The sequence below is a fragment of the Podarcis muralis genome, chromosome 5, assembly GCF_964188315.1.
Source record: "Podarcis muralis chromosome 5, rPodMur119.hap1.1, whole genome shotgun sequence".
Classification (NCBI taxonomy): Eukaryota; Metazoa; Chordata; class Lepidosauria; order Squamata; family Lacertidae; genus Podarcis; species Podarcis muralis.
In genome coordinates, this window is record NC_135659.1 from 1,231,833 (window position 1) to 1,259,671 (window position 27,839).

The 27,839-nt window shown below is 47.5% G+C and overlaps 1 protein-coding gene across 7 annotated transcripts in view; it reads left to right on the forward strand.

The window, feature by feature from the left end:
- Positions 1-27,518, forward strand: part of LOC114598477 (flavin-containing monooxygenase 5-like) — a 29,272-nt gene extending 1,754 nt beyond the window's left edge. For 3 of the 7 annotated variants that reach the window (XM_028732163.2, XM_028732169.2, XM_028732167.2), the window contains exons 2-9: positions 5,252-5,422; positions 6,405-6,593; positions 9,332-9,494; positions 10,830-10,972; positions 21,874-22,073; positions 23,357-23,709; positions 24,667-24,739; positions 26,676-27,518. In XM_028732163.2, coding sequence (XP_028587996.2) covers positions 5,288-5,422; positions 6,405-6,593; positions 9,332-9,494; positions 10,830-10,972; positions 21,874-22,073; positions 23,357-23,709; positions 24,667-24,739; positions 26,676-27,021 — 1,602 coding nt within the window. In that variant the 5' untranslated portion in view covers positions 5,252-5,287 and the 3' untranslated portion in view covers positions 27,022-27,518. Of the gene's footprint in view, positions 1-316; positions 467-885; positions 1,098-5,251; positions 5,423-6,404; positions 6,594-9,331; positions 9,495-10,829; positions 10,973-21,873; positions 22,074-23,356; positions 23,710-24,666; positions 24,740-26,675 lie in introns of those variants that run through there. The other 4 variants (XM_028732164.2, XM_077928139.1, XM_077928140.1 and 1 more) reach the window with 3 other exon arrangements.
- The last annotated feature ends 321 nt before the right edge of the window (positions 27,519-27,839 follow it).

The following is a 27,839-nucleotide window of genomic DNA, read 5'->3' on the forward strand; positions in this document are numbered from 1 at the left end:
AATCTTCCTTTTGGACACCATTTGAATGAGTTTTCTGTTTGCGGCCTCTGTAGTGGATCTTGTACATTGTTCTCTCAAGTTTTAGAACGTAGAATGGTTTGGTAGTGTTTTGTGTGCTGCTTATGTGCTGCTTACTTTATACTGGTCTACTACCAACTTTGAGAAGGAGCGGAGAGGGCTCTAGGACCTGCTTCCCAAAGCCTGGGGTCTCCCCTACCTGGCTTTGGGAAGGCGGCTTTGGGCTGGAGAGGGTGTCAAATTTTGGCCTCACACAGGACGCAATATTACCCAGGTCCATCCTGATGACTGCCATGTGTCTTCCTCAGCCAGTGGACTGGGAAGGGTGGCACCTGGCAGCAGACCGGCTTCCCAGTGCCCTGATCCTGCCCACCTGCCTTTCTCACCTGGACTATGGCTGTTATCAAGGAGACAGAGCAGTGGCCTATTTTCACCTAATCTTGTCACGGTGAGTTTTTGCTCCTGGACTCTCACTTCTGTGCATTGCACGTCAACACATTCTCCAGCATTCCTAAAATTATAGAATCACAGGGATCTCATGGGTCATCTGCGCTGACCCCCTGCAAGGCAGGAATCTCAACTAAAGCAACCCAGAGCTATAAAATAACCTTTCATACAATCTTTATCTAGGGCGTGTTTACTGAGATTGCTGGATTGTTGAGATCAAAGGTTAAAAGTTGCCTGACTGCTTTACCCTTTGCTATTGCAAATGCAACCAGCACAACTTCCACATCCCAGAGATCTTTCCCCATTGTCATGTGAAGAAGAATCGTAAATAGAAGCATTTGGGAAGCCTGCCAAGCCATGTGATGTCGTTTCTCAACACTGTAGACCTTGTTTCTCAGTTACTGTTTTTGGCCATGGAATAAGACTGCTAAATATTTTCAAACCCATGTCTTTCCTGCCAGGATTTGCTCTGTCCAATTGGAGCAAACAGCTGGGAGGGACTGTTGCTCAATGACACCCTTTAAAAGCTCTCTTCTCTCCACCCTGAAGAAGAATTTCAGAGTGGAAGAGGCGGACTAGGCAGTACGGTGAATCCTTGGGCTATTGCCTCATCACATCTGCAGTCTTCACAGGTCTGTTGTATAGCTTTCAGTCTGCAAATATTAAGTTGTTGTCAGGTATACCAGTTACAGTTGTTTAGAGCAGGTGAATGTCATATTTCTAGTCATCAGAAGGTATCAGGGTCTTTGTAAAGGACAGACTTGAAGGATAAAACGGCCTATGAAATGTTGAAAGGGATCTGGACGAGTTTAACACCTGCTGGTTTCACTGGAGTAAAAGCACAGGAACTTACGAAGCAGCAAGAACAACTAAAATAGCTTACTTTCAAAAATGAATGTGAGGAATGGAGAAGACCAAATCACTAAGGAATTAGTGTCAGGATATCCTCTTTAATAAGTTTCCTAAGTGTAATATCCCATTATGAAATCACTGGTTTTTTATTGAAAGGAATAACTGAGTATTGCTTTTACCAAGGCATAGGCAAACTCAGCCCTCAGATGTTTTGGGACTACAATTCCCATAATCACTGGCCACTGGTCCTGTTAGCCAGGGATGATCGGAGTTGTAGTCCCAAAACATCTTGGAGGGACGAGTCTGCCTGTGCCTGCTTTTACCTATATTACAATTTCTAGAGGAGTGTATAGAATGTTCTACAATCCTCATACTAATCTTGTGAGGTAGGTTATTAAAATTTTGCTAATAAAAAAGGGAGGATGAGAAAGTATAGTTTCTTCCCCGTCACTTAGTGGCAGAGGTGGTTTGTAAACCCACTGGATCCATCCCTCTTAGTTGTAGAGAGTCTCTCTCTAGACCGTTCCATGATTTGCTTCTCTTGCAAGAAAATATGGCCTGGACGTTAACCAAACCATCTGCATAGAGACAAGGCATGCAAAGGTCTGGCTGGAATCCATACTGCAGCATGGATAATACAGCCTGGGGCTGAAAGATAACAGCTTGTCAAAGCCATGGCAGTTGAGCTCACAGTGGAGGGTGAGATTTGAGCTGGGGCTTCTGGCTCATAGTTGAAGAAGCTCCGTTGTTATGAATATCAGGACACAGGTGTAACTTTTCATTTACCAAAAGTGAGGTACCTTGGTTGAGGGCTCCTGTTCCAGGCAGCGCCTGAGGTGATGCATGGAGGCTGGCCATAATAAAAAAAAGAACATGTCTGAAGGCCCACTTGCTATAACCTTACATGTTTATGGACCTAGTCAGTTCTGAGACCTGGTGAATTATGGCAAAAAGCCATAGTCTGACAGAGGCATCATTTATGCTAATCATAGAATCAGAATTGTGGTCAGAAGGGACCCCAAGGGTCATCTAGTCCAACCCCCTGCAATGCAGGAATCTCAGCTGAAGCATCCCTGACAGATGGTCATCCAACCTCTGCTTAAAAACCTCCTAGGCAGGGGTGGTAGAAAGGGGAAAGTTGCCACCCAGAACTGTTAACAAGGGTCACCATAAACGTCCAGAGCTATGAGAAAAGGTCCTCCTGCTTCTTCACTTCTAGACCTACTTTCCAGAATATGGAGTAACATTGTGGGACATTTATTGGATCTGGGAGAACAGGGTAAAAGCCACGGCTTGGCCCTCAAGTGAGGCCTTTGGCCAGTCATTGTCTCTCAGCCTCACCTACCTCACAGGGTCATTGTGAGGATAACATGGGAAATGGGAAACCAGGAGGGCCACCTTGAGCACTTTGGAGGAAAGGTGGGGTATAAGGGGAAAGGAGTCATAGAATCATAGAATTGTAGTGTGGGAGGGGATCCCAAGCAGCTCAGCTGGTCCAACCCTCTGTGATGCAGGCATCGCAACTACAGCATCCCTGACAGATGGCCATCCAACCTCTGCATAAAAACCTCCAAGGAAGGAGAGCCCACAACCTCTCAAGGGAGACTGTCCCACTGCCAAACAGCTCTTACTGTCAAAAAGTTTTTCCAGATGTTTAGTTGGAATCTCCTTGCTTGTCATTTGAAGCCATTGCCTTGAGTCCTACCCTCCAGAGCAGGAGAAAACAAGCTTGCTCCCCCTTCCATGTGACAGCCCTTAAGATATTTGAAAATGACTATCATATCTCCTGTCAGTCTCTATCATCTTGGTTGCCCCCCTCTGCACATGTTTCAGCTTGTCACCATCCTTCTTAGATTGTGGTGCCCAGAATTGGACAGAGCATTCCAGGTGTGGTCTGACCAAGGCAGAATCGAGTGGTACTATTACTTTCCTTGATCTGGATACTAGACATCTGTTGACGCAGCCTAGAATAGTGTTAGCCTTTTTTGCTGCTGCATCACACTGTGGACTCATGTGAAGCTTGTGGTCCACCCTAAACCCTTTTCACATGAACTGCTAGTAAGCCAGGTGTCTCCCATGTTATATTTGTGCATCTGGTACTTTCTGCCTAAGTGTAGAACCTGACATTTCTCCCTATTGACATTCATTTTGTTAGCTTGCACCCAGTTCTCCAATCTGTTAAGGTCATTTTGAATTCCGATTCTGTCTTCTGCAGCATTAGCTACTCCTCCCAGTTTGGTGTCATCTGCAAATTTGAGGAGCATTCCCTCAATTCCTTCATCCAAGTCACTTATAAAGACATTGAACAACAATGAGCCCAAGACAGAACCCTGTGACACCCCACTTGTCACTTTTTCCCAGGATGATGAGGAATCTTTAATGAGTACTAACAATTTCCCTCTTAAACACAAGTTTTACCTTTTGAAACATGGTAAAAATATGGCTGCTGAAAGACCTTTCTGATGGGGAAAGTCAACAAGAGAAAATGACATCAATGACTACCTTTGGTATCTTGCCTGCAGGGGGATTTTGTGGCTTCCTGGTGCAGAAATCGTTGCTGGTTTGAACTAGAAGAGAAATAAAGTAAAGTTTATCTTCACTGAGGGAGGAGTTCAGAGATCATGGATGTATTTATTTTGTGGACATGCTGGTCAGACCTGCCTGGTTGAAATAATTATCTCTCGAAATGCCATGGGGAAGGTTCAGAAATCCAGGTGACAAGTCAGCTAGTGCCTGAAATGGATATTCATCACTGTTTAGTGCTGTCGGCATACTTTGCTTGTCATGAAAGAAGGAATGTGTTGGGCAACAACAAATGGGATTAAATCGGTCATAGTGTTGTTGAAAGAGCATGACATATGCACACAGCAGCTAAGACCAGGATGGAGAGGGTACTTCTGATCCCTCCCCATGAGATGCTCAGGGAGACTGGCATGCACAGCCCCCTGCAATTCCCCTGGCATGGTTACTGGCCAACCTGAGCTACACTTGGTGGGTCGTGCGGTGGGGGGGAGGCCAAAGGGCTCCCTCCCATAGGAACCACTTCCAGCTTGCTGTGCATGGCTTTCTTTCACAATCCTGGCAGAAGCCCCTATTGAAAAGCCTCTCAAGCCTTGCAGGCATCCTGATATCCCTTCCTTTCATCTACGGTGAACCTCTTACGATATTGGTGCCCATTTCCATGACCCCACTGGCCCTTCTGCTATAGGAAGGAGGCCCCCTGCTTCACCAGTAAGCCTTGATGCCCCACCGTCATGTTCATCAAACAACATTCATAGGCAAATAATTCCTCCACACACACACAAAACACCATACGTTTCCCCAAGGTGGATTCTTCCTAAGGCTTTCCCACAGTGACTGAAGCACAAATGTTCTCCTCTTGGCCAAGGCACAACTGAGCCTCCAGGCTGCCGGGAACTGCACACAGATCAGCTGTGAAAGCATGAACACAAGGAACAGTCAGCACTAAAAAGTGGATATGAGTGCTGTATTTAAGATTCTTTACAGTGTTTACCGTTTGCTCAACTCTCCACTGCACTCCTGCTGCTGGTGTTTGAAGCTGTGCACAAATGACATCAGCCACAATCCATCTGTATTCTGCAGCTTCCTGAGCAAAACCTACATTTGACTCATTTACCTTCACACCAGTGCAATTTCCTCATAGACACACTTTGCAAACAATTTTGACTAATACAATTCATTTTGTATGCTATTTTTAAAATTTTTAATATATGGCTTTTAATGTACACTTCCCCCTAATATATGCAATTTTGTTCCTTTTTTGGGTTGAAACCAATTTCAAAGGAAAGGTACAGATCTGGTCAGGTATCATTTTGGGAATTGCAAAACAAGTTCAGGGAGATATGTGTGCCTGGATTATTGAAGGTGCAAGAGTGTGAACTTTATGGAAATAAGTATCTCTTTCTCCTCCTAGCCTAGCTCTAACATTCCTGAAATTGGGAAACCAGCCATGGCAAAGAAGAGAGTGGCAATTATAGGAGGTGGCTCCAGTGGACTTTGTAGCATCAAGTGCTGTTTAGATGAGGGTCTAGATCCTACATGCTTTGAGAGCAGTGAAGACATTGGGGGGCTCTGGAGGTTCAAGGTAAGCCAGATCATTTCATAAATGTTAATGTTTTTCTTGCTGAGGATTCTGTCAGTGGGGATTTGTAACAATAACTGCTAAAAACCTAGGTGCAGGAAAGGAGCAGAAACTGTGATGGGAAAATGGAAGCTTTAACCTGCGAAAAGAAGTTCTTGGTCACAGGAAGGAAAGATTGACCATGCTCAGCCTAACTGAATGCAGGGCCAGCAAGTTGGATGCCTGTCTAAGGAGGCAGCTCCTCCAATATCCAGTTTTTCTGGATCTGCCTTTGCTGCTGCTCCCAAGCTCAAACGAAGCACTAAATACTGGCAGGTCGTGTGTGACGTGATGTGTGGGCTGTTTCTTGTTGTGCATCAGTAGCTCACACAGATAGAACACCTGAGTTTGCCACGCACCTTTTCTGCAGTTTGACTTGCACAATATAATTTTTGAGGATGAGCTAATTCATGGTATTCCAATTCATGGTTTCTCTGAAAGTAGTGCCTCATGTATGTCTGTCTCTGCCCTTGCAGTACTTTTCAAACAGTTTTAACATGTGTATTGCAACTCTCCAGTGTTTTCTTCCACAAAGGAAATTGATCCTGTTAAGGCCTAGCCTAGATTTCCCAGTGATTGGAGAAGCAAGTGCCTCAAACAATATTATAATTGCCTTTATAATTTGCCTTTCAAACAACCCTAAGTGACATACAGTGGTACCTCTGGATGCGAACAGGATCCATTCTGGAGCCCCGTTCTCATTCTGAAGCGAACGCAACCTGCGCCTGCGCGTGTGCAGGTAGCAATTCACTGCTTCTGTGAATGTGTGTGACGTCATTTTGAGCGTCTGCACATGTGCCAAAACCCGGAAGTAACATGTTCCGTTACTTCCGGGTCGCCGCAGAGCACAACCCGAAAACCCTCAGCCTGAAGCAACTTTAACCCGAGGTATGACTGTATACGAAATGAGCACAACCTCACCCTCTTAAAATTATGCTTCCTGCAGGAGAATCCTGAGGAGGGACGGGCCAGCATCTATAGATCTGTCATCATCAACACCTCCAAGGAGATGATGTGCTTCAGCGACTTCCCCATCCCAGACGACTTCCCCAACTACATGCACAACTCCAAGATTATGGATTATTTCCGAATGTACGCCAAGCACTTTGATCTTCTGAAATATATCCGTTTCAGGGTAAGAAGAGTAGGACAGAGCAGCTGTGTTCTGGGATGTTTCTAGGCTTGGAAGAGCAAATTCTGGGCAGAAGAGTTCTTGACAATATACTATACAATATACTATGAGTAGTTGGTCCAAGTGGCCTCTCTCATGTTCTCTCTTGCCATAAGCAGAGCATTCAGTCAACAGGGAGGACATTGAAGAAAAACAAAAATGATGCCAAAAACAAAAAAAGATTGGGGATTAAATCCTGCTGTCTTGGCTACCCGATGCAGAATTATACTCTGTCCTCCTGCTCATCAGCTGACAGCACCAGCTGTGGTTTGGGGGAAGTGGCCTCACAGGGTCACATTGGACCTCCTGGCAGCCTGAGATTGGCCTGTGGCTGCAGGTTCCCCATCCTTCTTTTAGGTGGAAGGAAGTTGAGAGTGTGTTTCTTCAGCTCTTTTCAGCCTTTCCTGATCAATCTGTGTTTGCTTTTTTGTAGACCACTTTTTCTTTTTCTTTTTGCTTTGTCACAGCAGAATTTTTTAAGGATGAAAAGCTTGCAATCTTTATTTGTGGGAGAGAAGGGGGACACCAAAACTCTGTCTTCTTCCATCTCTAGCAACCATTGAAGATGGGGTGGAGCCAGTGGAGAGCAGAAGGCAGGAGACAACCTGTCTAGGGAGAAGGGTCACAAGGGTTTAGTGAAACAAGAGGCTATAGAAGGTGTGAGTGGATCCCTCATGCAGTTATTCACTCGGTTACATGCCTTCCTGTCAACCGTGCACCTCTGCAGACTCCAAGAGGACAGCATAAAAACTGCTTTGCTAAACAGTTGATAAACAGGACTAATTGATGCCAGCTTACACAGAGCTAAGCTAAAACACAGGACTCGTCTGTAACGTTGCAAAAATGGCATGGTTTTTTCACTTGCAATCATTTTGCTTGAATGAACCATACAAAGTTCTGACTGAGTGGCTCAGCAAGATGCTTAGCAAACACATTCTTGCCAACTGCTGTGAGGTGTAACCTATCTCTTGCCAGAAGTCCTTACTCAAGAAAGCGGAGAAGAAGCCAAACCTTTCCTGACAACATCCCCTGTGCAGCCAGTGGTTTACTGCCAGTATTTTCCTCCTCCCTGGGCCACGACTTTCATCAGGAAAGAGTGTTGGAAACAACCTCCGTGCCCCATGGCCCTTGAGCTTCCAGTCCAGAGTCTCATAGTTCCTCGCTATACATCAAGGGCTGTGTCTGGCAGTATCATTTGAAGGCACGTGGATCAGAAGGGAGGGGTTGTGACCAGTGGGCTTTATAAGCCTTGGCAACTTCTCTGTCCTTGAATTGTTGCACCCAGGCCATCCTGTTACCTCTGCACACTGCTGCCTCTGTCCCCCTCAGTAAGGAGTCCCCTTCCACCAACCCAAGTCCCTTCCTCCTCTGGGGAGCGGCAGGAATCATTCCATACACAGTGCCTTCCAAAACCACCTCAGAGTATTCTAAGCTCTGCAACTTATGTTCTTGATCCTCTGGCCCAGTGTCTGTGTCTGAGGTGAGCGCAAGGAATTAATTTTGCAGCTCCAGTGACACAGCATGGCTTCTGACAGTACTGCTTCTGTGAGCCAAGTTCCTCCAGGAGTTTGTCTCCTGCAACGGGCGTTCTTCCTCCTCTGTAGTTGCTCTTCCAGGACAGTCCACTCAGCTCTATCCAGAAAGCCATCATCTTGCCCAGTAATTTGAAGGGTGACTTGGCTGGCCTCAAGTTGCTGTACCTTCTCTTCCAGCGAGGCAGCCAGCTTGCACTTGCTGCAGGTGTAGTTTTGCACATTCTGAGGCAGAAAGACGAACATGGCACAGGCGTTGCTGGTCACTTCAGTAGCCCCCTCATCATCCATGTCTCTTAGTCCTACAGACACCGTGAGATGGCACTCTGGGCCTTCTCTTCCAAATGTCCTCTCCAACACTCCTGTTTATTTGCAAGCTCTCAGAAGCTTCTATCAGCCAAGTCTACCTGCTGCTGGCTGATAACCCCTCTGCCCACTCCCTCCCTTCTTCAGCCTGGCTTCCTCTTGGCAGTAGCATGCAGCCACACCCACAGCCAAGCCACCAAGCAGCTCAGACAAGCAACCAGCCTTAATCCCAAAGAGATAAGCTCACTCTTTTTAGTCTCCTCCACCAATTTCTCCCACTGTTGTTTTGTCAAATCTATTGTGCATGTGCTGCTGCTGCTGCTGCTGCTGCTGGGGGTTCCCAAAAGGAAGAAAGATGCAATAGAAATGTTTGAATAAATAAACAAAATACAGTGGTACCTCGGGTTACATACGCTTCAGAATTAAGTTCTTAACCCAAGGTACCACTGTACTTATTCTAGCATGCTGTAAAATTCATCTATTTCTTGGAGGAATTGAAATTTATCCTTGAGATTCAACAAGGGTTGTGGGTGGTGCTTTTCTTCCAGAAAAAGAAAAGGTGTCAGTACTTACTACGAAGTTGTAATAGTCAGTGCCACACTTTTAACCAATGCTTTTCATTGGCGGTGTGGGGGTGTCGGTGCTGCGTACCCCTGAGTACCCCCAGAAAAGAATTTGCTCAACATGGAATAATCTAAGGTCTGGTCCCAATCAGATTTATTTGGAAGCATTTATTTTCATTTCAAGTGTGTAGGTTTAAGACCGCAGCCCTTAGGTGTCTTCTGATATGTATTTTGTACCATATACATTAATATCACAGAAATAAATCCTTCATCATTCTCTTGCTGACTTTTTTCTTTCCAGACTAAGGTGTGCAGTGTAAAAAGGCGCCCAGATTTCTCTAGCACTGGCCAATGGGATGTTGTCACAGAGACGGGTGGAAAAGAAGAATCATCCGTCTTTGATGCAATCCTGGTTTGCACTGGGCATCACACAAATGCACATCTGCCGCTGAACTCCTTCCCAGGTACGCTCTGTAGGTGCGAAGGGGAGCGACGGAGCCATTGCAGGCAGATGTTACAGGCAATCCTTGTTTTGCAAGGGGGTTACGGACCCCCGCGTGCGCCAGCTGAGCACACGTAAGACCACTCTGCTCCTGCCCCTTCTCATGACGTTTTTATGACATTTTGTGACTGCTTCAGGGTTTGCCACCCCTCAGTCGTTGCCTCTAGTATGGAAATGTGCATGCTCCCCTTGCCATGTCTCACTTGCCTGAGCTTCCTACAGCTCATGCTGTTTTGGGCACTGGCACTTACATAAAGGTGCTCAGCAGAGAAAACCACATGGCAGTGTCCGTCTCACCAAGGAACCAATCCTGTAACTGCATTTCTCTCTCTCTCTCTCTCTCTCTCTCTCTCTCTTAAAATAAGCTAAGTTCTTCCTTTATGTTTAACTTGCTACTCATTTCTATAGCCTTTTCCAGTGTGCAGTGTTGTGTATTTGTTATCCCACAGTTATTCTCACCACAACTCTGTGTAGTAAGTAGTGCTTAGACAGAGAACAGGTTGTTCATTTCAGCCACTGAGTTTCAAAGCATCACACTGGCACAGCTGTATCACACTGGTGCAGCAGTTCTTTCCGTAGTTCCATGGGAACATTGGAAGCTGACTTATAATGAGTCTGGCCATGGATCCATCCAGCTCTGTATCGTCAAAATGGACTGGCAGCAGTTCTGCAGTTCCATTGCCTTTTCCCAGCTGTGCCAGGAGATGTTGAGGTTGAACTTGGGGCCTTTTGCATGAAAAGCGTCTTCTCTCACGCTGGCCTTGAGTTGATCAGACTAGGGAGGGGGATAAGTGCTGAAATAAGCAACAAAGCATTAAAAACCAAAGAGCAACCTGTGTGTATGTCATAAAAAGCAAGTTTTCCAATCAAAAAAGATTACTTCACTAGCATAAAAGTTATTTTTTTCCCTTCCTAGAACAGTATAGAAAGTACATTTGCTTAAAAGTTTAGGCTCACAAAACTGAACTAGTTTTGCAAATGTGGTTTGGAAAGATATTGTGAGAGAATTCAGGGGGAGCAAGGAATAAAATTTGTCCAGATTGGTTGCCATATGTCCTCTTTTTCCAGGACATGTCCTCTTTTTCATGGGTAGAGCCATCATAGAGATCCATAGTTCAAAGTAGAACTCAGCAAATGTGTCCTCGTTTTTGCTCTTCAAAATATGTCCTTAGTGCAGTTAGTGTTGCAACTACAGAGTTTACCAGTTTCATACCAGCAGAAAACGACAGTGCCAGATCTCATGTACAAGACGCATCCACACTACCTGAGCCTGAACAATTTTGCTCTTCACTTACAGGAATTGAAAAGTTCAAAGGTCGCTACTTTCACAGTCGTGATTACAAGAGCCCAGCTGAGTTTGCTGGGAAAAGAGTAATTGTGATTGGCATTGGGAACTCAGGCGGGGACCTTGCTGTGGAGATAAGTCGCTCGGCACAACAGGTCTGGCTACTATTATTTATTATTGGTTAAATTTGTATCTCACCCTCTACCCGTAGATCTCAGGACAGTTCTATATTGTGATGGTTTTGCCTGGTGTAGCAGCCCCAGAGTGTATCAAAGATGTAGTAGCAGAATGCCAGTGGAAGGGATCATAGAATCATAGAATCATAGAGTTGGAAGAGACCACAAGGGCCATCGAGTCCAACCCCCTGCCAAGCAGGAAACACCATCAGAGCACTCCTGACATATGGTTGTCAAGCCTCTGCTTAAAGACCTCCAAAGAAGGAGACTCCACCACACTCCTTGGCAGCAAATTCCACTGTCGAACAGCTCTTACTGTCAGGAAGTTCTTCCTAATGTTTAGGTGGAATCTTCTTTCTTGTAGTTTGGATCCATTGCTCCGTGTCCGCTTCTCTGGGGCAGCAGAAAACAACCTTTCTCCCTCCTCTATATGACATCCTTTTATATATTTGAACATGGCTATCATATCACCCCTTAACCTCCTCTTCTCCAGGCTAAACATGCCCAGCTCCCTTAGCCGTTCCTCATAAGGCATCATTTCCAGACCTTTGACCATTTTGGTTGCCCTCCTCTGGACACATTCCAGTTTGTCAATGTCCTTCTTGAACTGTGGTGCCCAGAACTGGACACAGTATTCCAGGTGAGGTCTGACCAGAGCAGAATACAGTGGCACTATTACTGTATTTTTCGTTCTATAGGACGCACTTTTTCCCCTCCAAAAATTAAGGGGAAATGTGTGTGCGTCCTATAGAGCGAATGCAGGCTGCGCTGCTAAGCCCAAAGACAGAACAGGGAGACGGAGCACTGCGGAGCGCTCCGTCTCGCTGTTCTAGCTTGGGGATTTCTGCGCGCACAGCCTCTCCAGGGCAGCGGGGTGCCTTCACCCCGCTGTCCTGCAGAAGCTGCAAGGCTGTTCTAGCTTGCGGATGGCTGTGCGCACAGCCTCTCCAGGGCAGCGGGCGCTGCGCTCCAAAGGCTTCAGGGATCTTTGAGGCTGGCGGTGCGGGAAAGCAGCGCTTCCCCCCACCACCAGCCCCACAAGCCTGGGTGAATGTACCTTGAACGCACCTTGTTTTAGAGGGGGAGAACAAGAAAAATTTTTTCCCCCTGTTCTCCCCCTCCTGTGGTCCGGTGCGTCCTATGGTCCGGTGCGTCCAATGGAGCGAAAAATACGGTACTTCTCTTGATCTAGATGCTATACTCCTATTGATGCAGCCCAGAAGTGCATTGGCTTTTTTAGCTGCCGCATCACACTGTTGGCTCATGTCAAGTTTGTGGTCAACCAAGACTCCTAGATCCTTTTCACATGTACTGCTCTCAAGCCAGGTGTCCCCCATCTTGTATTTGTGCCTCTCATTTTTTTTGCCCAAGTGCAGTACTTTACATTTCTCCCTGTTAAAGTTCATCTTGTTTGTTTTGGCCCAGTTCTCTAATCTGTCAAGGTCGTTTTGAAGTGTGATCCTGTCCTCTGGGGTGTTAGCCACCCCTCCCAGTTTGGTGTTATCTGCAAATTTGATCAGGATGCCCTTGAGTCCATCATCCAAGTCGTTGATAAAGATGTTGAATAAGACCGGGCCCAAGACAGAACCCTGTGGCACCCCACTAGTCACTCTTCTCCAGGATGAAGAGGAACCCTTTGGGTTCGGTCAGTCAGCCAGTTACAAATCCACTGAGTGGTAGCATAGTCAAGTCCGCATTTTACCAGCTTCTTTACAAGAATATCATGGGGCACCTTGTCGAATGCCTTGCTGAGATCAAGGTAGGCTACATCCACTGCGTTCCCTTCATCTACCAGGCTTGTAATTCTGTCAAAAAACGAGATCAGGTTAGTCTGACATGACTTATTTTTCAGAAATCCATGCTGATATTGGTGATCACAGCATTCCTTTCTAGGTGCTCACAGACTGTTTGCTTAATGATCTGCTCCAAAATCTTCCCTGGTATTGATGTCAGACTGACTGGGCGATAATTATTTGGGTCCTCTCTTTCCCCCTTTTTGAAAATAGGGACAACATTTGCCCTCCTCCAGTCTGCCGGGACTTCGCCTGTTCTCCAGGAATTCTCAAAGATGACTGCCAGTGGTTCTGAGATCACATCTGCCAGTTCTTTTAATACTCTTGGATGCAGTTCATCTGGCCCTGGAGACTTGAATACATCTAAACTAGCCAAGTATTCTTGTACTATCTCCTTAGTTATTCTGGGCTGTGTTTCCTCTGCTGAATCATTTGCTCCAAATTCTTCAGGTCGGGCATTGTTTTCTTTATCGGAGAAGCCTGAGGCAAAGAAGGCATTGAGAAGTTCAGCCCTTTCTGTGTCCCCTGTTTGCATTTCACCATCTTCTCCTCTGAGTGACCCCACTGTTTCTTTGTTCTTCCTTTTGCTACGGACACACCCATAAAAGCCTTTTTTGTTGCTTTTAACGTCTCTAGCAAGCCTGAGTTCATTCTGTGCTTTAGCTTTTCTGACTTTGTGTCTACATGTGCTGGCTATTTGTTTGAATTCCTCTTTGGTGGTTTCCCCCCCTTTTCCATTTTTTGTACACATCCTTTTTTAATCTTAACTCAGTTAAAAGTTCTTTAGATAGCCACCCTGGCTTCTTTAGGCACCTTCCATGTTTCCGTCTCATTGGTATTGCCTGAAGTTGTGCTTTTACTATCTCCCTCTTAACAAACTCCCAGCCATCATGAACTCACTTTCCTTTTAGTATTACTGTCCATGGGATCTCACCCAGCACTTCCCTAAGTTTTATGAAGTCGGCTTTCTTAAAGTCAAGAAATTGAGTCCTAGTATGCTTAGCTGCTCCTTTCCGCTGTATAGTAAACTTCAGAAGAGCATGATCACTCGCGCCTAATGATCCTTCCACTTCTACCCCACTAACCAGGTCCTCAACATTGGTTAGGACCAGATCTAAAATGGCTGTTCCTCTTGTTGCTTCTCCTACTTTTTGGACAATGAAGTTGTCTGCAAGGCCAGTGAGGAATCTGTTTGACCTTATGCTCTTGGCTGAGTTTGACATCCAACAAATATCCGGGTAATTGAAGTCCCCCGTTACTACTATCTCCCTTCCTTTTGCACGCTTGGCCATCTGTTCCAGGAAAGCATCATCTATGTCCTCCGTTTGGCTTGGGGATCTATAGTAAACTCCCACAATGAGGTCTCTGTTATTCTTCTCTCCCTTAATTTTGACCCAAATGCTCTCACTTTGGCTTTGAGGTTCTAAATCTTGGATCTCTTCACAGGTATACACATCCCTGACATATAACGCCACTCCTCCTCCTTTCTTGTCTGGTCTGTTTCTCTGAAATAGATTGTATCCCTCCATTATTACATTCCAATTGTGGGACTTATCCCACCAGGTTTCAGTGATGCCTATTATGTCATATTTAGTTTGCTGTACCAAGAGCTCAAGCTCATCTTGTTTATTTCCCATGCTTTGCGCATTAGTGTACAGACATTGAAGTCCATTAATCATTCCCCCGTGTCTCTTATTTAAGGATTTTTTCCTCCCACCAGTAGGTCTGCGTGCTGTTTGCTCCATTTGGTCTATGACATTTGGATGATCATCTTCATCAATTGATAGACTCCTACCTTCAGGAGCACTGTCTCCCTTCCCCACATTAGTCAGTTTAAAGCCCTCCTGATGAGGTTTCTGAGATTTTTGGCAAAAACATTCCTCCCAACCGTTGTGAGGTGCAGCCCATCGCTTGCCAGAAGTCCATCTTCAAGAAACTGCAGTCCGTGATCTAAGAATTCAAACCATTCCTGTTTACACCATTTGCGAAGCCAGCTGTTCACTTCCACTATTTTTCCCTCTCTCCCTGGGCCACGTCGTTCAACTGGGAGGACAGATGAGATGACAATTTGTGCATTTAATTGCTTCAATTTCCTGCCCAGAGCCTCGTAGTCTCTTTTGATCCTCTGGAGGCTATTGCTTGCAGTGTCATTGGTTCCCACATGAACCAAGAGGAAGGGGTATTTGTCAGTGGGTTTTATGATTCCTTGCAGTCGTTCAGTTACATCTTGGATCTTAGCCCCGGGGAGACAGCACACTTCCCGAGACATCTTGTCAGGCCCACAGATCACTGCTTCTGTTCCCCTCAGTAGGGAATCCCCTATCACCACTACACGCCTCCTCTTAGGTCTGGTCGGGGTTCTTCTGTGAGCTGTCGGTTCCAAGGTCGCCTGGACATTCCCTGAGGACTGACTTTGCTGCTCATCTTCATATACCTGATCGACTGTAATGAGGGAGAGATCCTCAAATGGAGTCTGTTCTTCGTCTTCCATGCTAGGGGAGAGGACTTCAAAGCGATGGTGTATTTCTAAACAATCAGAGCGAACCCTGGGCCTCCTACTTCTTTGAGTCACGTTTCTCCATATATCTGGCACCTGTGTTGGTGAACTAGCCTCCTTCTCAGGGGTGTCCCCTGTCTCTTCCTTGGTGGAGACGGTGTGCTCTGTTGCTTCCAAGAAGAGCTCTAATTCTTTGAAGCATAGCTACACGTTCCTCCAGTTGCTGGACTTTGTCTTCTAAGAGGGCAATCAACATACAATTGCTGCAGGTAAAGCTGCCTGCAACCTTTGGCAAGATGGCAAACATTGCGCAGGAACCGCAGGCGACTGCAGCTGTTCCCTCACCCTCCATCTTGAAAATGTGTCGTTGGGGGTGGCTACAGTGGTCCTCCATCTTAAAAAGCGTGAAGACAGGACAAATACCCCCCCCAAAAAAACCAACAAACGTTTGAGACTAGCTCCCCTAAATCTAAAAGATGGATCAAACTGCCCTGCAAGCTCTGATAAGCTCCTCCCACAGCTAACCACCTGACTCAACAGAAACCCTGCCCCCTCTGACCTTTGCACAGGGAGAGCAGCTAATCCAGTGTTTCCCAACCTTTTTTGGGCAAAGGCACACTTGTTTGATGAAAAAAATCTCGAGGCACACCACCATTACAGCCCCGTGACGTCAGCGCGCAGCGTCACGCCGGGAGGGACGCACAAAAGTGTAACTTTCAATTTTTTCCCTCCCCCTTGCCGGGGAACCTCCAAGCTTTGGGGGTGGGGGGGGAGGAGGCAGCAAAGCGAGGGACTGAGGGACTCCTCCAACGACAAGGGTTGGGGAAGAAGAGAAAGGGCTATTCTGCTCCAGTCACGGGAGGGGAATATGTACTGGCCCAACTGGTGTGCGGTCTTCGGAAAGCGGGGTGCGGGAAGGAAGCCTAGGCTCGGGGTCCACCGACCTCGGCGGAGAAAGGCAACAACCGGAGCCGATGACGAGCCGGCGCGTGTGTGCATAGGCTGGCCTCGAGCTCGGGAAGCTGCGCGCGGCGATGTTGACGCGGGGCGCGCGAGAGCTTGGGGGCGGGGCGGGAGAGAGAGAGAAAGAGTTGGCAGCACCAGGCGCTGTTACTTATTGCGCTGCGGACGCTGCCAGCAACTGCGGTGGTTGTGCGGCGGCCGCCGCCGCAGAACGTTCTCGTCAGTCAGCTGAGCTGCCTGGCGGCGTAGGGAGCCGAGGGGCGGGGCTTCCTTTCTGAAGGAGCTGAGGGTGGGGGTCCTCCGGCGCCTTCGGCGAAACGGCGCCGGCCCAGAGCGCTTCTAGGAGGCTGCCTTTGTGCGCGGCGTAAAGCCCTCTTTCCCTCCCTCCAGCCCCGTGTCACATGTGGAAAAGGGGGCTGGATCCAGTGACGCAACTCGGAAAACTGTTAGGGAAGCCAGAGCAGGAAAGTGAGAGGGAGGCGGCGTCGCCGCTTTAACCCACGTTTCCTTTTTGAAAGAGAAACCAGGGTTTCCCAACCTTTTTTGGACTCGCTCGCGGCACACCAGGCAACATCTCGCGGCACACTAGTGTGCCGCGGAACACCGGTTGGGAAACACTGAGCTAATCAGCCACAAAGAAACACACACACAAGCAAACCCTTTTGCTCCTCCTTCAGCTGCTGCCCTGCAAGCTCTGGATCGGGATTGGTTACGGAAATGGTCTGAGAGCAGCGAAAAAGAGCTAGACCAACAAATCAGAGGCAGGAGCTGAAGCAGGAGACTGGGATGAGGGAGGCCAAGAGGCAGAGAGGAGTCAGTCGTGCGGCAACAAGCTCCCCTCCAACAACCAGGAGAGGCATGAAATGGAGAAACAGTCTCCGATCGATTGCTTGGGGAAAGCCCTGGGCTGCAGGGAGGCAGGGACTTTTTGTCTTGGTAACTTTTGCATGGGGACAAGACCTGCCAGGAATGAGTTGCTGTGTTTATTAGGCCTGACACTCCACCATGTCCCGGCGGATTGTGGTTTGGCTAAGAAAGAGTTACCGTATTTTTCGCACGATTGGACGCACCGGACCATAGGACGCACCTAGTTTTTTTGGGGGGAAATAAAGGAAAAAATTTTCCCCTTTATTTCCCCCCCAAAAGCAGGTCAGGGAAACCGAACCAGGTCGAGGAACAGCGGGATAGTGGCGCTGCGCCTCCCTGCTGTCCCCCAAGCTTGTGGGGCTGGCCGATGTCTGTCTGGCGGGCGGGGAGCTCTGCTTCAGGGCGCCCCACCCGCCAGGCAGCAGGCTGCTATCCGCAGCGTGGGGAGCCCTGTGGGGAACTCCTGCAAGGTTCCCCACTCTGCGGATGTCTGCCTGGCGCGAGGGGCGCTCTGCTTCAGGGCGCCCCACCCGCCAGGCAGCAGGCTGCTATCCGCAGCGTGGGGAGCCTTGTCGGGAACTCCTGCAAGCCTCCCCACTCTGCGGATGTCTGCCTGGCGTGAGGGGCGCTCTGCTTCAGGGCGCCCCACCCGCCAGGCAGCAGGCTGCTATCCGCAGCGTGGGGAGCCTTGTCGGGAACTCCTGCAAGGTTCCCCACTCTGCGGATGTCTGCCTGGCGTGAGGGGCGCTCTGCTTCAGGGCGCCCCACCCGCCAGGCAGCAGGCTGCTATCCGCAGCGTGGGGAGCCTTGTCGGGAACTCCTGCAAGCCTCCCCACTCTGCGGATGTCTGCCTGGCGCGAGGGGCGCTCTGCTTCAGGGCGCCCCACCCGCCAGGCAGCAGGCTGCTATCCGCAGCGTGGGGAGCCTTGTCGGGAACTCCTGCAAGCCTCCCCACTCTGCGGATGTCTGCCTGGCGTGAGGGGCGCTCTGCTTCAGGGCGCCCCACCCGCCAGGCAGCAGGCTGCTATCCGCAGCGTGGGGAGCCTTGTCGGGAACTCCTGCAAGGTTCCCCACTCTGCGGATGTCTGCCTGGCGTGAGGGGCGCTCTGCTTCAGGGCGCCCCACCCGCCAGGCAGCAGGCTGCTATCCGCAGCGTGGGGAGCCTTGTCGGGAACTCCTGCAAGCCTCCCCTCTCTGCGGATGTCTGCCTGGCGCGAGGGGCGCTCTGCTTCAGGGCGCCCCACCCGCCAGGCAGCAGGCTGCTATCCGCAGCGTGGGGAGCCCTGTGGGGAATTCCTGCAAGGCTCCCCATGCTGCGGGTGTGTTCCCGAAGCGCCTGGAGCTCTGCTTTCAGGGCGCCTGGCGCTCCGGGAAGCAGGCTTAGCGGAGCGCTAATCCCGAAGCCCCAAGCTTCGGGATTAGCGCGGCGCTTCGCTAGCCCTGGGAGAGCCACGCAACGTCGCGGGGCTCTCCCAGGGCTAGCGAGACCTTGCCGGCACCCAGAAGCTTGGGGCGCGCTGAGCTCCGCGCGCCCCAAGCTTCGGGATTAGCGCGGCGCTTCGCTAGCCCTGGGAGAGCCACGCAACGTCGCGGGGCTCTCCTAGGGCTAGCGAGACCTTGCCGGCACCCAGAAGCTTGGGGCGCGCTGAGCTCTGCGCGCCCCAAGCTTCGGGATTAGCGCGGCGCTTCGCTAGCCCTGGGAGAGCCACGCAACGTCGCGGGGCTCTCCCAGGGCTAGCGAGACCTTGCCGGCACCCAGAAGCTTGGGGCGCGCTGAGCTCCGCGCGCCCCAAGCTTCGGGATTAGCGCGGCGCTTCGCTAGCCCTGGGAGAGCCACGCAACGTCGCGGGGCTCTCCCAGGGCTAGCGAGACCTTGCCGGCACCCAGAAGCTTGGGGCGCGCTGAGCTCCGCGCGCCCCAAGCTTCGGGATTAGCGCGGCGCTTCGCTAGCCCTGGGAGAGCCACGCAACGTCGCGGGGCTCTCCTAGGGCTAGCGAGACCTTGCCGGCACCCAGAAGCTTGGGGCGCGCTGAGCTCCGCGCGCCCCAAGCTTCGGGATTAGCGCGGCGCTTCGCTAGCCCTGGGAGAGCCACGCAACGTCGCGGGGCTCTCCCAGGGCTAGCGAGACCTTGCCGGCACCCAGAAGCTTGGGGCGCGCTGAGCTCCGCGCGCCCCAAGCTTCGGGATTAGCGCGGCGCTTCGCTAGCCCTGGGAGAGCCACGCAACGTCGCGGGGCTCTCCTAGGGCTAGCGAGACCTTGCCGGCACCCAGAAGCTTGGGGCGCGCTGAGCTCCGCGCGCCCCAAGCTTCGGGATTAGCGCAGCGGTCCGCTAGCCGTGGGAGAGCTGGGTCTCCCACGGCTAGCGGATAGCTTCCTGAAGCCTGGAGAGCGAGAGGGGTCGGTGCGCACCGACCCCTCTCACTCTCCAGGCTTCAGCGAAAGCCTGCATTCGCTCCATAGGACGCACACACATTTTCCCTTGCTTTTTGGGAGGGAAAAAGTGCGTCCTATGGTGCGAAAAATACGGTAGCTCCAGCTTGCAGAGCATGATTGACTGCCGGCTCTCTTGTGACAGAAGATGGGCACTGAGGCAGTCCCCCATCTCTAGGGACCCCTGGGAGGTGCAGAAGGCAGGGAACAGCATCCCTGGAGAGAGAGAGAGCTCTAGCTGGTTGGAAGGAGAGGCTGTGGAAGGCAGGCAGATGATGTCTCAATTGTCACTCATGCTGCCAGGGGAAAGTGGGTAGTTGCAAAAAGGATGCCCAAAGGATAGGCTCTGGGAAGAGGGAGGAGGTGCTTGGATTCAAGCTCTTTTCACTTGCTGGCTTCACTTGCTGGCAAGGAGAGGGGAAAATGTTTTTTTAGAGCAGGGGGGCTCCCAAACTGTGCTCCACGAGCTTCATTCAGCATGTCTGTGGATTTGCGGTTGAAGCCAGGAGACCCCACATACATTACGGGCAGCCCCCCGTTTACGCAGGGTTGACAACGTTCCAAGGTGCTGCACACATCAGTGAAATCATGTAAAATTGAAACCCACTGAGAAAGCCCGCAAGTCCCCCACCCTGCCCCCTTTCCACCCTTTTAGTGATGTTTCAGTGACGTCTTTATGACGTTTCCAGGTCACTTCCTGGTTTGGTGGCACAATAAGCATATATACTGTTGCACATGCACTGAACACACATAAACAGGGGCTGCCTGTACATTAAATACTCAAACTGAGTTTTAATTGTATTTCTTTGTCTTCTTTATTTCTTAGATTTGTAATATCTTAATATTTAATAAATAAAGGCATCTAGCACAATGCATTGTAATTGCTACAACACGCAGAAAAGTAACTAGTCCATCAAGGAAGGCCCTCAGCAATTTTCAGCTGGCCCATGGGGTGGAGGGTGGGGGTGTCGTGTCTGAGGCCCCTTCAGCTGGGGCCCAAAACTGATATCAGACAAAATTGGGGCAGTACTTGGCTTCAAGCAGTGTTCCCACGCCACCTCCCAGAGGAAGATATCATGTTCCCTGTAATGCCTGCTCTTTAATTCTGTGTATTGTCGCACTTTTAGTGACGAAGGCACTTTGCACATGCGTTGGCACTATTCTTAAATATTGCTGCACAAATTTCTGAAAATAAATTCCAGGGCTGATGATCACATACACAGAATCCCAAAATCGTGGAGTTGGAAGGGACCGCAAGGGTCGTTCAGTCCAACCTTGTGGCATTGAGATACCAGCACTGCTTCTATCATTTGCACATTCATTAACTAAATTCATACTGTTTTGTCTTTAGATATGGTTTTCTCCAAGTTAAGCCATATATCTGTGACTTCCTTTTACGTGCAAATGCTAATTAATTTTGTGACCCATTGTTATTTTCTGACTCAGATCCCCAGACAGATCCTCTGAATAAGTAATAAGATGTTTAGCTTCAACTTCTTAATTTATTTAATTTTTAAGCTAGCAATTCAGGGGGTTGGACTAGATGACCCTCAGGGTCCCTTCCAACTCGTTTCTACGATTTTAATCTTTTGCTTTCTTTCTCAAAATTGCAATGAAGCCTTTTTAAAAGAGCTTTTAAGTTATCACCCAGATTTTAAATTTGTTTGTCGTTTCTTCCATAGATTACACATTTGATGAAGATTTTAGTTTTTTTAATTTGTAGCCATTATTTTTTTGTTCATTAAAAATGTGTTTTACCCTGTTTTCTATATGACAGCCTAAAACATCCATTGCATAGGCAGTTAGTTAATGTGGGTTAATTGTGCATTCAGAATTTTGCATTACTGAATAAGCATCCGACAGCCAAACAGATACTGTCAGTTTAAATTTGGTTTCAAGAAGCTTGATAATTAACTTATTCACAGTATCTGTCTGGCTGCCGGATGCTTACTCAGTAACAAATATATTAAACTACTTTGCAACATTATGGATACACAATAACTCATAGACTTGAATGCATAATATTGTATAGTTACTCATCTCCTTGGCTCCAATGAAAGTAGGGGCGTCCTAAGGAAAAGCGGGACATTCTGGCATCAAATCAGAAACTAGGATGGCTCTGTAAATCCAGGACTGTCCCTGGAAAATAGGGACACTTAGAGGGTCTGCACCCTCTGCTCTCTGCGTCCAGATATTTTCATCTATCTCACAGGTGATGTCCAACTAAAATGTTCTGCAGTTTTGGGGAACGTTGCAGGTGGAAGAAGGAACTTCATGAAGAACAGATCACATGGACATCTTAGTTAAATAATTGTCTTCCCATACCCAGGTCTTTCTCAGCACTCGCCGAGGTGCATGGATACTGAATCGTGTGGGGGAAGGAGGCTATCCAGCAGATGTGGTACTTTCTACTCGGTTTAACATGTTACGGAAGAAGTGCGCAACCATGTCCATGCTGAATCACTGGTTGGAGAGTCGTTTAAATGCAAGATTCAACCATTCTCATTATGGCCTGAAACCTAAACACAGGTATGGCTCAGCAATATGCTAATTAGTCAATGTATGTCTATACATCCAGAACGGATTCCGTTTGACTTCCAAGGTACGACTGTACAGTACTGCATTTTCCAGAAAATGTCAGGTGTCAAAGAAAGAAAGAACTATCTGACGTGACATCTGAAGGCAGCCCTCTTTAGGGAAGTTTTCAATGACTGATGTTTGAATGTATTTTTAATCTCCTGTTGGAAGCTGCCCAGAGCAGCTGGGGAAACCCAGCCAGATGGGCGGGGTAGTATTATTATTATTATTATTAGTAGTAGTAGTAGTAGTAGTAATAATAATTATCACCACCACCACCACAGAGGACAATTTAAGGATAAAAATCTCATAACAGCTAATAATAAGGCACTACAATATGTGGCTGCTCCCCCCCGCAGACTGACTCCCTTTGTTGTCCTTCTGCTGGCATGGGACCACCTTGTTTCATCAGACTTTGGGAACTGACTGCTTTCAATGAAAGGGCTGCTGCTGTGCTGCTCTTGTTGGAATAACTTATTTTTAAGAGATATATTATATTTATATATGTATTTATATAGTTTATAGAATTGCATCCTTGACCATTAGCCATTCTGTCTGAAGCCGTGGGATCCAACATCACCTGAGGTTCCCTATCCCTGGTTTAGATTATGCATGCCCCTTGCTTCATATGTTAATTAGGCACCAGGCAAAAACATTCCTCCTCTTCCAGGCTAATTAAACAAACGGTGGCCTTTTAAAATGTAGAGGGCAGTATTGGTTTTTTTTGTTATTATGCTATATATTTTTGTGCTATATATTTTTTGTATATTTTAAATTGTAAATGACCCTATGATTTTCATGAAGGGTGGTATAGGAATAATAATAATAATAATAATAATAATAATAATAATAATAATACCATTTTAATATTTTAATTTGTTGTTGATCTTTAGTCTTTGCACTGCTTACATATTTTGAAAATATACAGTTTAGAAATGCTTTTTTAATAATAATAATAATAATAATAATAATAATAATAATAATAATAAAAAATAGCTATTTTGAGAATTCACCTAGCCAACACTGTCAGTAGAAGCCCTTCACTTTTGCTTGCACAACGGCTTTCCCCGCTCCGACCGCCATGTGCCCCTGCAATTGGCTTGAGGTTGGGAGAAGTCCCGGAGCAGCATGTGGCAGGGAGCAAGCCTCTCTCTGACAAGCTGAAATGCTTCTGCCGATGGAACGACTGGAAGACCACGACACTGACTTCCACCTTGTGTTTTTGTATCTTTCAGGGTTTTCAGCCAACATCCAACCGTCAACGATGAGCTTCCAAACTGCATCATTTCAGGGAAGGTGCTGGTGAAACCAAACATCTGTGAATTTACTGAAACTGCTGTTGTCTTTGAAGATGGCTCTAAGGAAGACGATATCGATTTTGTTGTCTTTGCCACAGGATACAGTTTCTCTTTTCCCTTCCTGGGAAACTCTGTGAGAGTCATTGAGAACCAGACCGCCCTGTATAAATTTGTCTTCCCCCCACACTTGGAGCAGCCTACTCTAGCAATCATTGGCCTTGTGCAACCCCTGGGTGCCATCATGCCCATTTCAGAGCTGCAGGCTCGCTGGGCAGTCCGTGTGTTTAAGGGTAAGAGCTTTCAAACTGCTCCATTTCATGCTGCTGGTGATCTCAGGAATCCTGTTTGAAGGAATGATCTATACTGGCAAATTTGGGAAGTCTGGACACGGCAGGTGTTAATTTCATGGCACCAGGTCTATTTACTGTCACTTGACCTTGCTGAATGATGAGGGAGTAGTATTTCTTCACGGGAGCTGACCATGGAGCTGCCTCCTTTATTTGAGCTTGCCTCTGTGACATTTCGGGGGACAGATTTGAGGGCACTGCTATGGGGTGCTGCCTGGCCCAGAGAGGCTCCTAGGGGCCAGAGGTTTGGAGAGAGGAGTTGCGGAGCTTGCTGCCACTTTAACTTTATGCAATAACTGAGAGGTTTTTTTTATTTCTTTTATGGCCTTAAAATGAAGGGGCTCCAACAGCTCATTTCAAAATAAGAAAGCAAAGCAACCCTCCTGCCTCCTTGAAGCAATGTGTCAACAATCTCTTTAAGAGGTTTTCCAGAAAGCTTTAGGAAAAGGGAAGTCTTCCTTCCCCCTGCATGGTAATAATGGGTGTAGGTGTGTGATATTTGTCACTTTTTCTTTCTGGTGAGTGAAAGGAAAAAAGACTCATTCTCTCCCACCTGCTTTATTACCAGGATGTTAAGTGGGGCTGGAAGGGGAGAGAGAAATTGGGGTGGGAAGGTAACATTTTCTTGGGGACCCTGAAACCTAGCAGCATTCCAACTCCCCTTATCTATATCTGAAAGCTCAGAAATATCAGCTTTAGTCATGCACACAGGGAATCTAGACTGATATTTCTCAAATGAAAAGAGAATTCCTGCTGACTAGGATGGAGCAATTCTGGTTTGTTGCAGGAGACCTCAGGACTTTCCAGAAAGGGCCTCTTGCCTCCCTTGATTACATTTCCCAGCTGCCTTTATCCAGGTCCTCAAAACGTTGCCTCTTCCCTTTTGCCTCTCTTTTCTAGGACTTGCTAAGATACCATCAATAAGTGGGATGATGTCGGATATCACCAGGACGTCAGCAGCAATGGCTAAACGGTAAATGACAGGCTTAGCTTGAATGGTTACCAGGTAGGCTAGTCTTGTAGTGTTGCCACTTCCAAAAACTGCACTTATTGCTGAGGTGCCTCAAGGTGGGAGTTCACTCTTGAATCGGAGCTACTCATGCATGCATGTTTTTGGGTGGGTGGTTGTGGGTTTGTTTGTTTGTTTGTTTGTTTGTTTGGGTGTGTGTTTTTTTGCATTATCTGCATGATATTGTTGTCAAAAAAATGTCAGCCTGTAGTTTTTATTCATTTAATCGAGCCTACCCATTCTGTGGAAGATCCAGTAAGTAAAACGAGCCCAGTATACAACTCTGGTCACTGCTGGTGTGGGGGCTTGCTAGTATATTCTTATGGTGGGACTGGGGGACTGGCTTGGTGGTGGTTTTGTGGCTAGCTTTCATCTCCCTACTTCCATTTGCTTTTTAAACTGAGGGTTTTGTTTCCGGTGGCCCAAACAAGATTGTGTTTATTTCCATGGATTGCTGCTTGCATAAGGCTTCTTTGAATTTGAACTCAGTTCAGAGGAGATTCTAACTGCAGTACATACCAAAATAATAACAGAGATATTTAGACTGCTTTGCTGCCCTTGTGGACAAGACCTCAGTATTAATTAAAAATGAAATTCATGAAGTGGGCCTACCCTGCCCCAGCACATTTGGCCTATTGTGAAATATGATAACTAAGGGCTTGTAGCTGCCGGCACCGGGATCCTCTTCTCGTGGCTGCAGCCACGAACGGAGGATCCTCCAAAGGCACCACCAGCCCCCGCAATGTGACTTCTTGTCACCCTTGCAGGCATGGAACCCAGGGCGTACTGGCCCTCCCCCCGTTGCGACGCCACTGGGTGTAGATTCTGTACTAAGCCAAAGCCCTGAGAGGGTTATAGTGACCCATGACAAGGACTCCAGTTTCTGCTCTGAAACGTTGCTATCATAGTCATCTGTTTATTTGTAGGCCACAAAACTGTGTCCAAAGTATCTTACGGCATATGAACAATAATAAATATAATTAAAAATACACATTAAGAGCAATTGAAAACAATCACCCTATCAATAAAGGCAGAACATAAATGCATGTCCTACTAGGTAACAATACAAATAAGCTAACCTATTTTAACAGCTTAAAACTAAGTAGGAGAACAATACTCAACATAAAAAATGGCAGTATATACCCCTGGGAGAGGGGGAATCATTATTCTGCAGAAGCTAGCTACAATTAACTGGCATGCATTGGATGGTAGAGCCTTGTAGCAGCCTTCCTTCCCAGCTCTCACCTGGGCCTCCTATGCTCAGAGCTCATGTCATTCTCAAGGTAAAGACCTTCCCACCTCTTGTACCTGCCTCCAAGGTAAGTAACTGCAAAGCTCTCTACAAAGGCCTTCCTTTGAAGAGCATCTCAAAGCTAGTGCAGACCATGGCTGCTTGCTCACTGTATGGGGCAGCAAGAAACAACAACCCCGCTATCCTTAATCTTGGGGCACAGCAGTGGCTGCCTGTGAGCTACTGGGCCCAATTCAAGGTGGGAGTACTAGGATGCAAAGCCCTCCATCACTTGGGAGCCAAGTAGCTTCCATCCTGAAGTTGGTGATTTGGGGGAGAGACCCTACACCTGGTCTTGCCCAGGAGCACCTGAGGTGAAAGAGGAATGTGCCACTCCCTGCCCCCTAACCACTTCTGCTGGGATGCGGGTTAGGACAGTCTCAGAAGCAGCATGCTGGCTATCAAACTCCTTCATCAAAGTTTGGGGCGGATAGTTATATCTTTTTTTTATACTGTTGGTTTTAACTGCTGCCTGTAATATTGTTTTGAATCGGTTTATGTAATTTTATTGGTGTGAGCCACCCTGGGGAGGAAGGGTGGGTTATAAATGTGACTGATTGAATGAATAGCAAAGTAAACTATATTTATCTCTTCCCCCTTCCATGCCAGGTATGTGAAGAGCCAACGCCACACCATCCAAGTGGACTATATTGAGTACATGGATGAATTGGCTTGTCTGGTGGGGGTCAAGCCCAGTGTATGGCCTCTGTTTCTTTCTGACCCCAAACTGGCCTGGGAGCTTTTGTTTGGGCCATGCACACCCTATCAGTACCGCCTCGAAGGACCAGGGAAATGGGATGGAGCCAGGAAAGCCATCTTGACGCAACACAACCGGATCCTGAAACCCTTGAGAACAAGGCCTGTTGACAATTCAAGCAGCAACACCTTCGTGCCCCTGTGGATCAAGCTGGTTGGCCTTGTGGCTCTCTTGGCTGCAATTTTTGCTTATTTTTAAATGCTGAAGAACAACATTGTTTAATAGAAAGAGGAATTGGCTGAAACTGATCATAAATCCCTCAAAACAAATAAATCCTGAGGATCTGATAGCTTCACTAATGAAATTTATAAATGTTTCAAAGATGCTTCAATCCCTATTTTGCACAGACCTTTCAATGGAATTTTAGACGGTAACTTCCTCCCCCCGACACCTGCAAACTCTCCTGGATTGCAGTTATTCCCAAATCTTTTAAAAACATTTTTAAGGAACCCTATTGTCCAATTGCTCTTCTTAATCACAAGTATAAAACCTAATTTCACAAAACATTTTAATACTATAATTAAATTAATTCATGTGGACCAATCAGGTTTTGCGCCAAACATACAATTATATGTATATTAAATGTTATTCAAATTTGTCAGTCAATTCAATTATACCTTACCTTTTTATCCCTCAATATTTTTAAAGTGTGGGTGTTAATTTTGTTAAAAAATAAAGTGTATTTTAGCACCAAATTGATTGCAACCCTAAATAAGATTTACAGCCCTTCAGAAGCAGAATCAATGCTTCACAGAATCATAGAGCTGGAAGGAAGGGACCTGAAAGACAATCTTGTTTAACATCCTGCTGATGCAGGAAAATGCACAACTACATTTTCCTTTGAACTTTATAATTCAGGGCATGAAAAAAGATTGCTAAAAGACAACCTAGAGTCAATATGTAACTTGGAAATCTTCTGGCAATTGAACTTCATTCTGAATTAGGGTGGCTGTAAACAGCCAGATGAAAAAGTCAGGCAGTGCAGAGTAAATTAATCCGAATCCCACTGTGCCTTC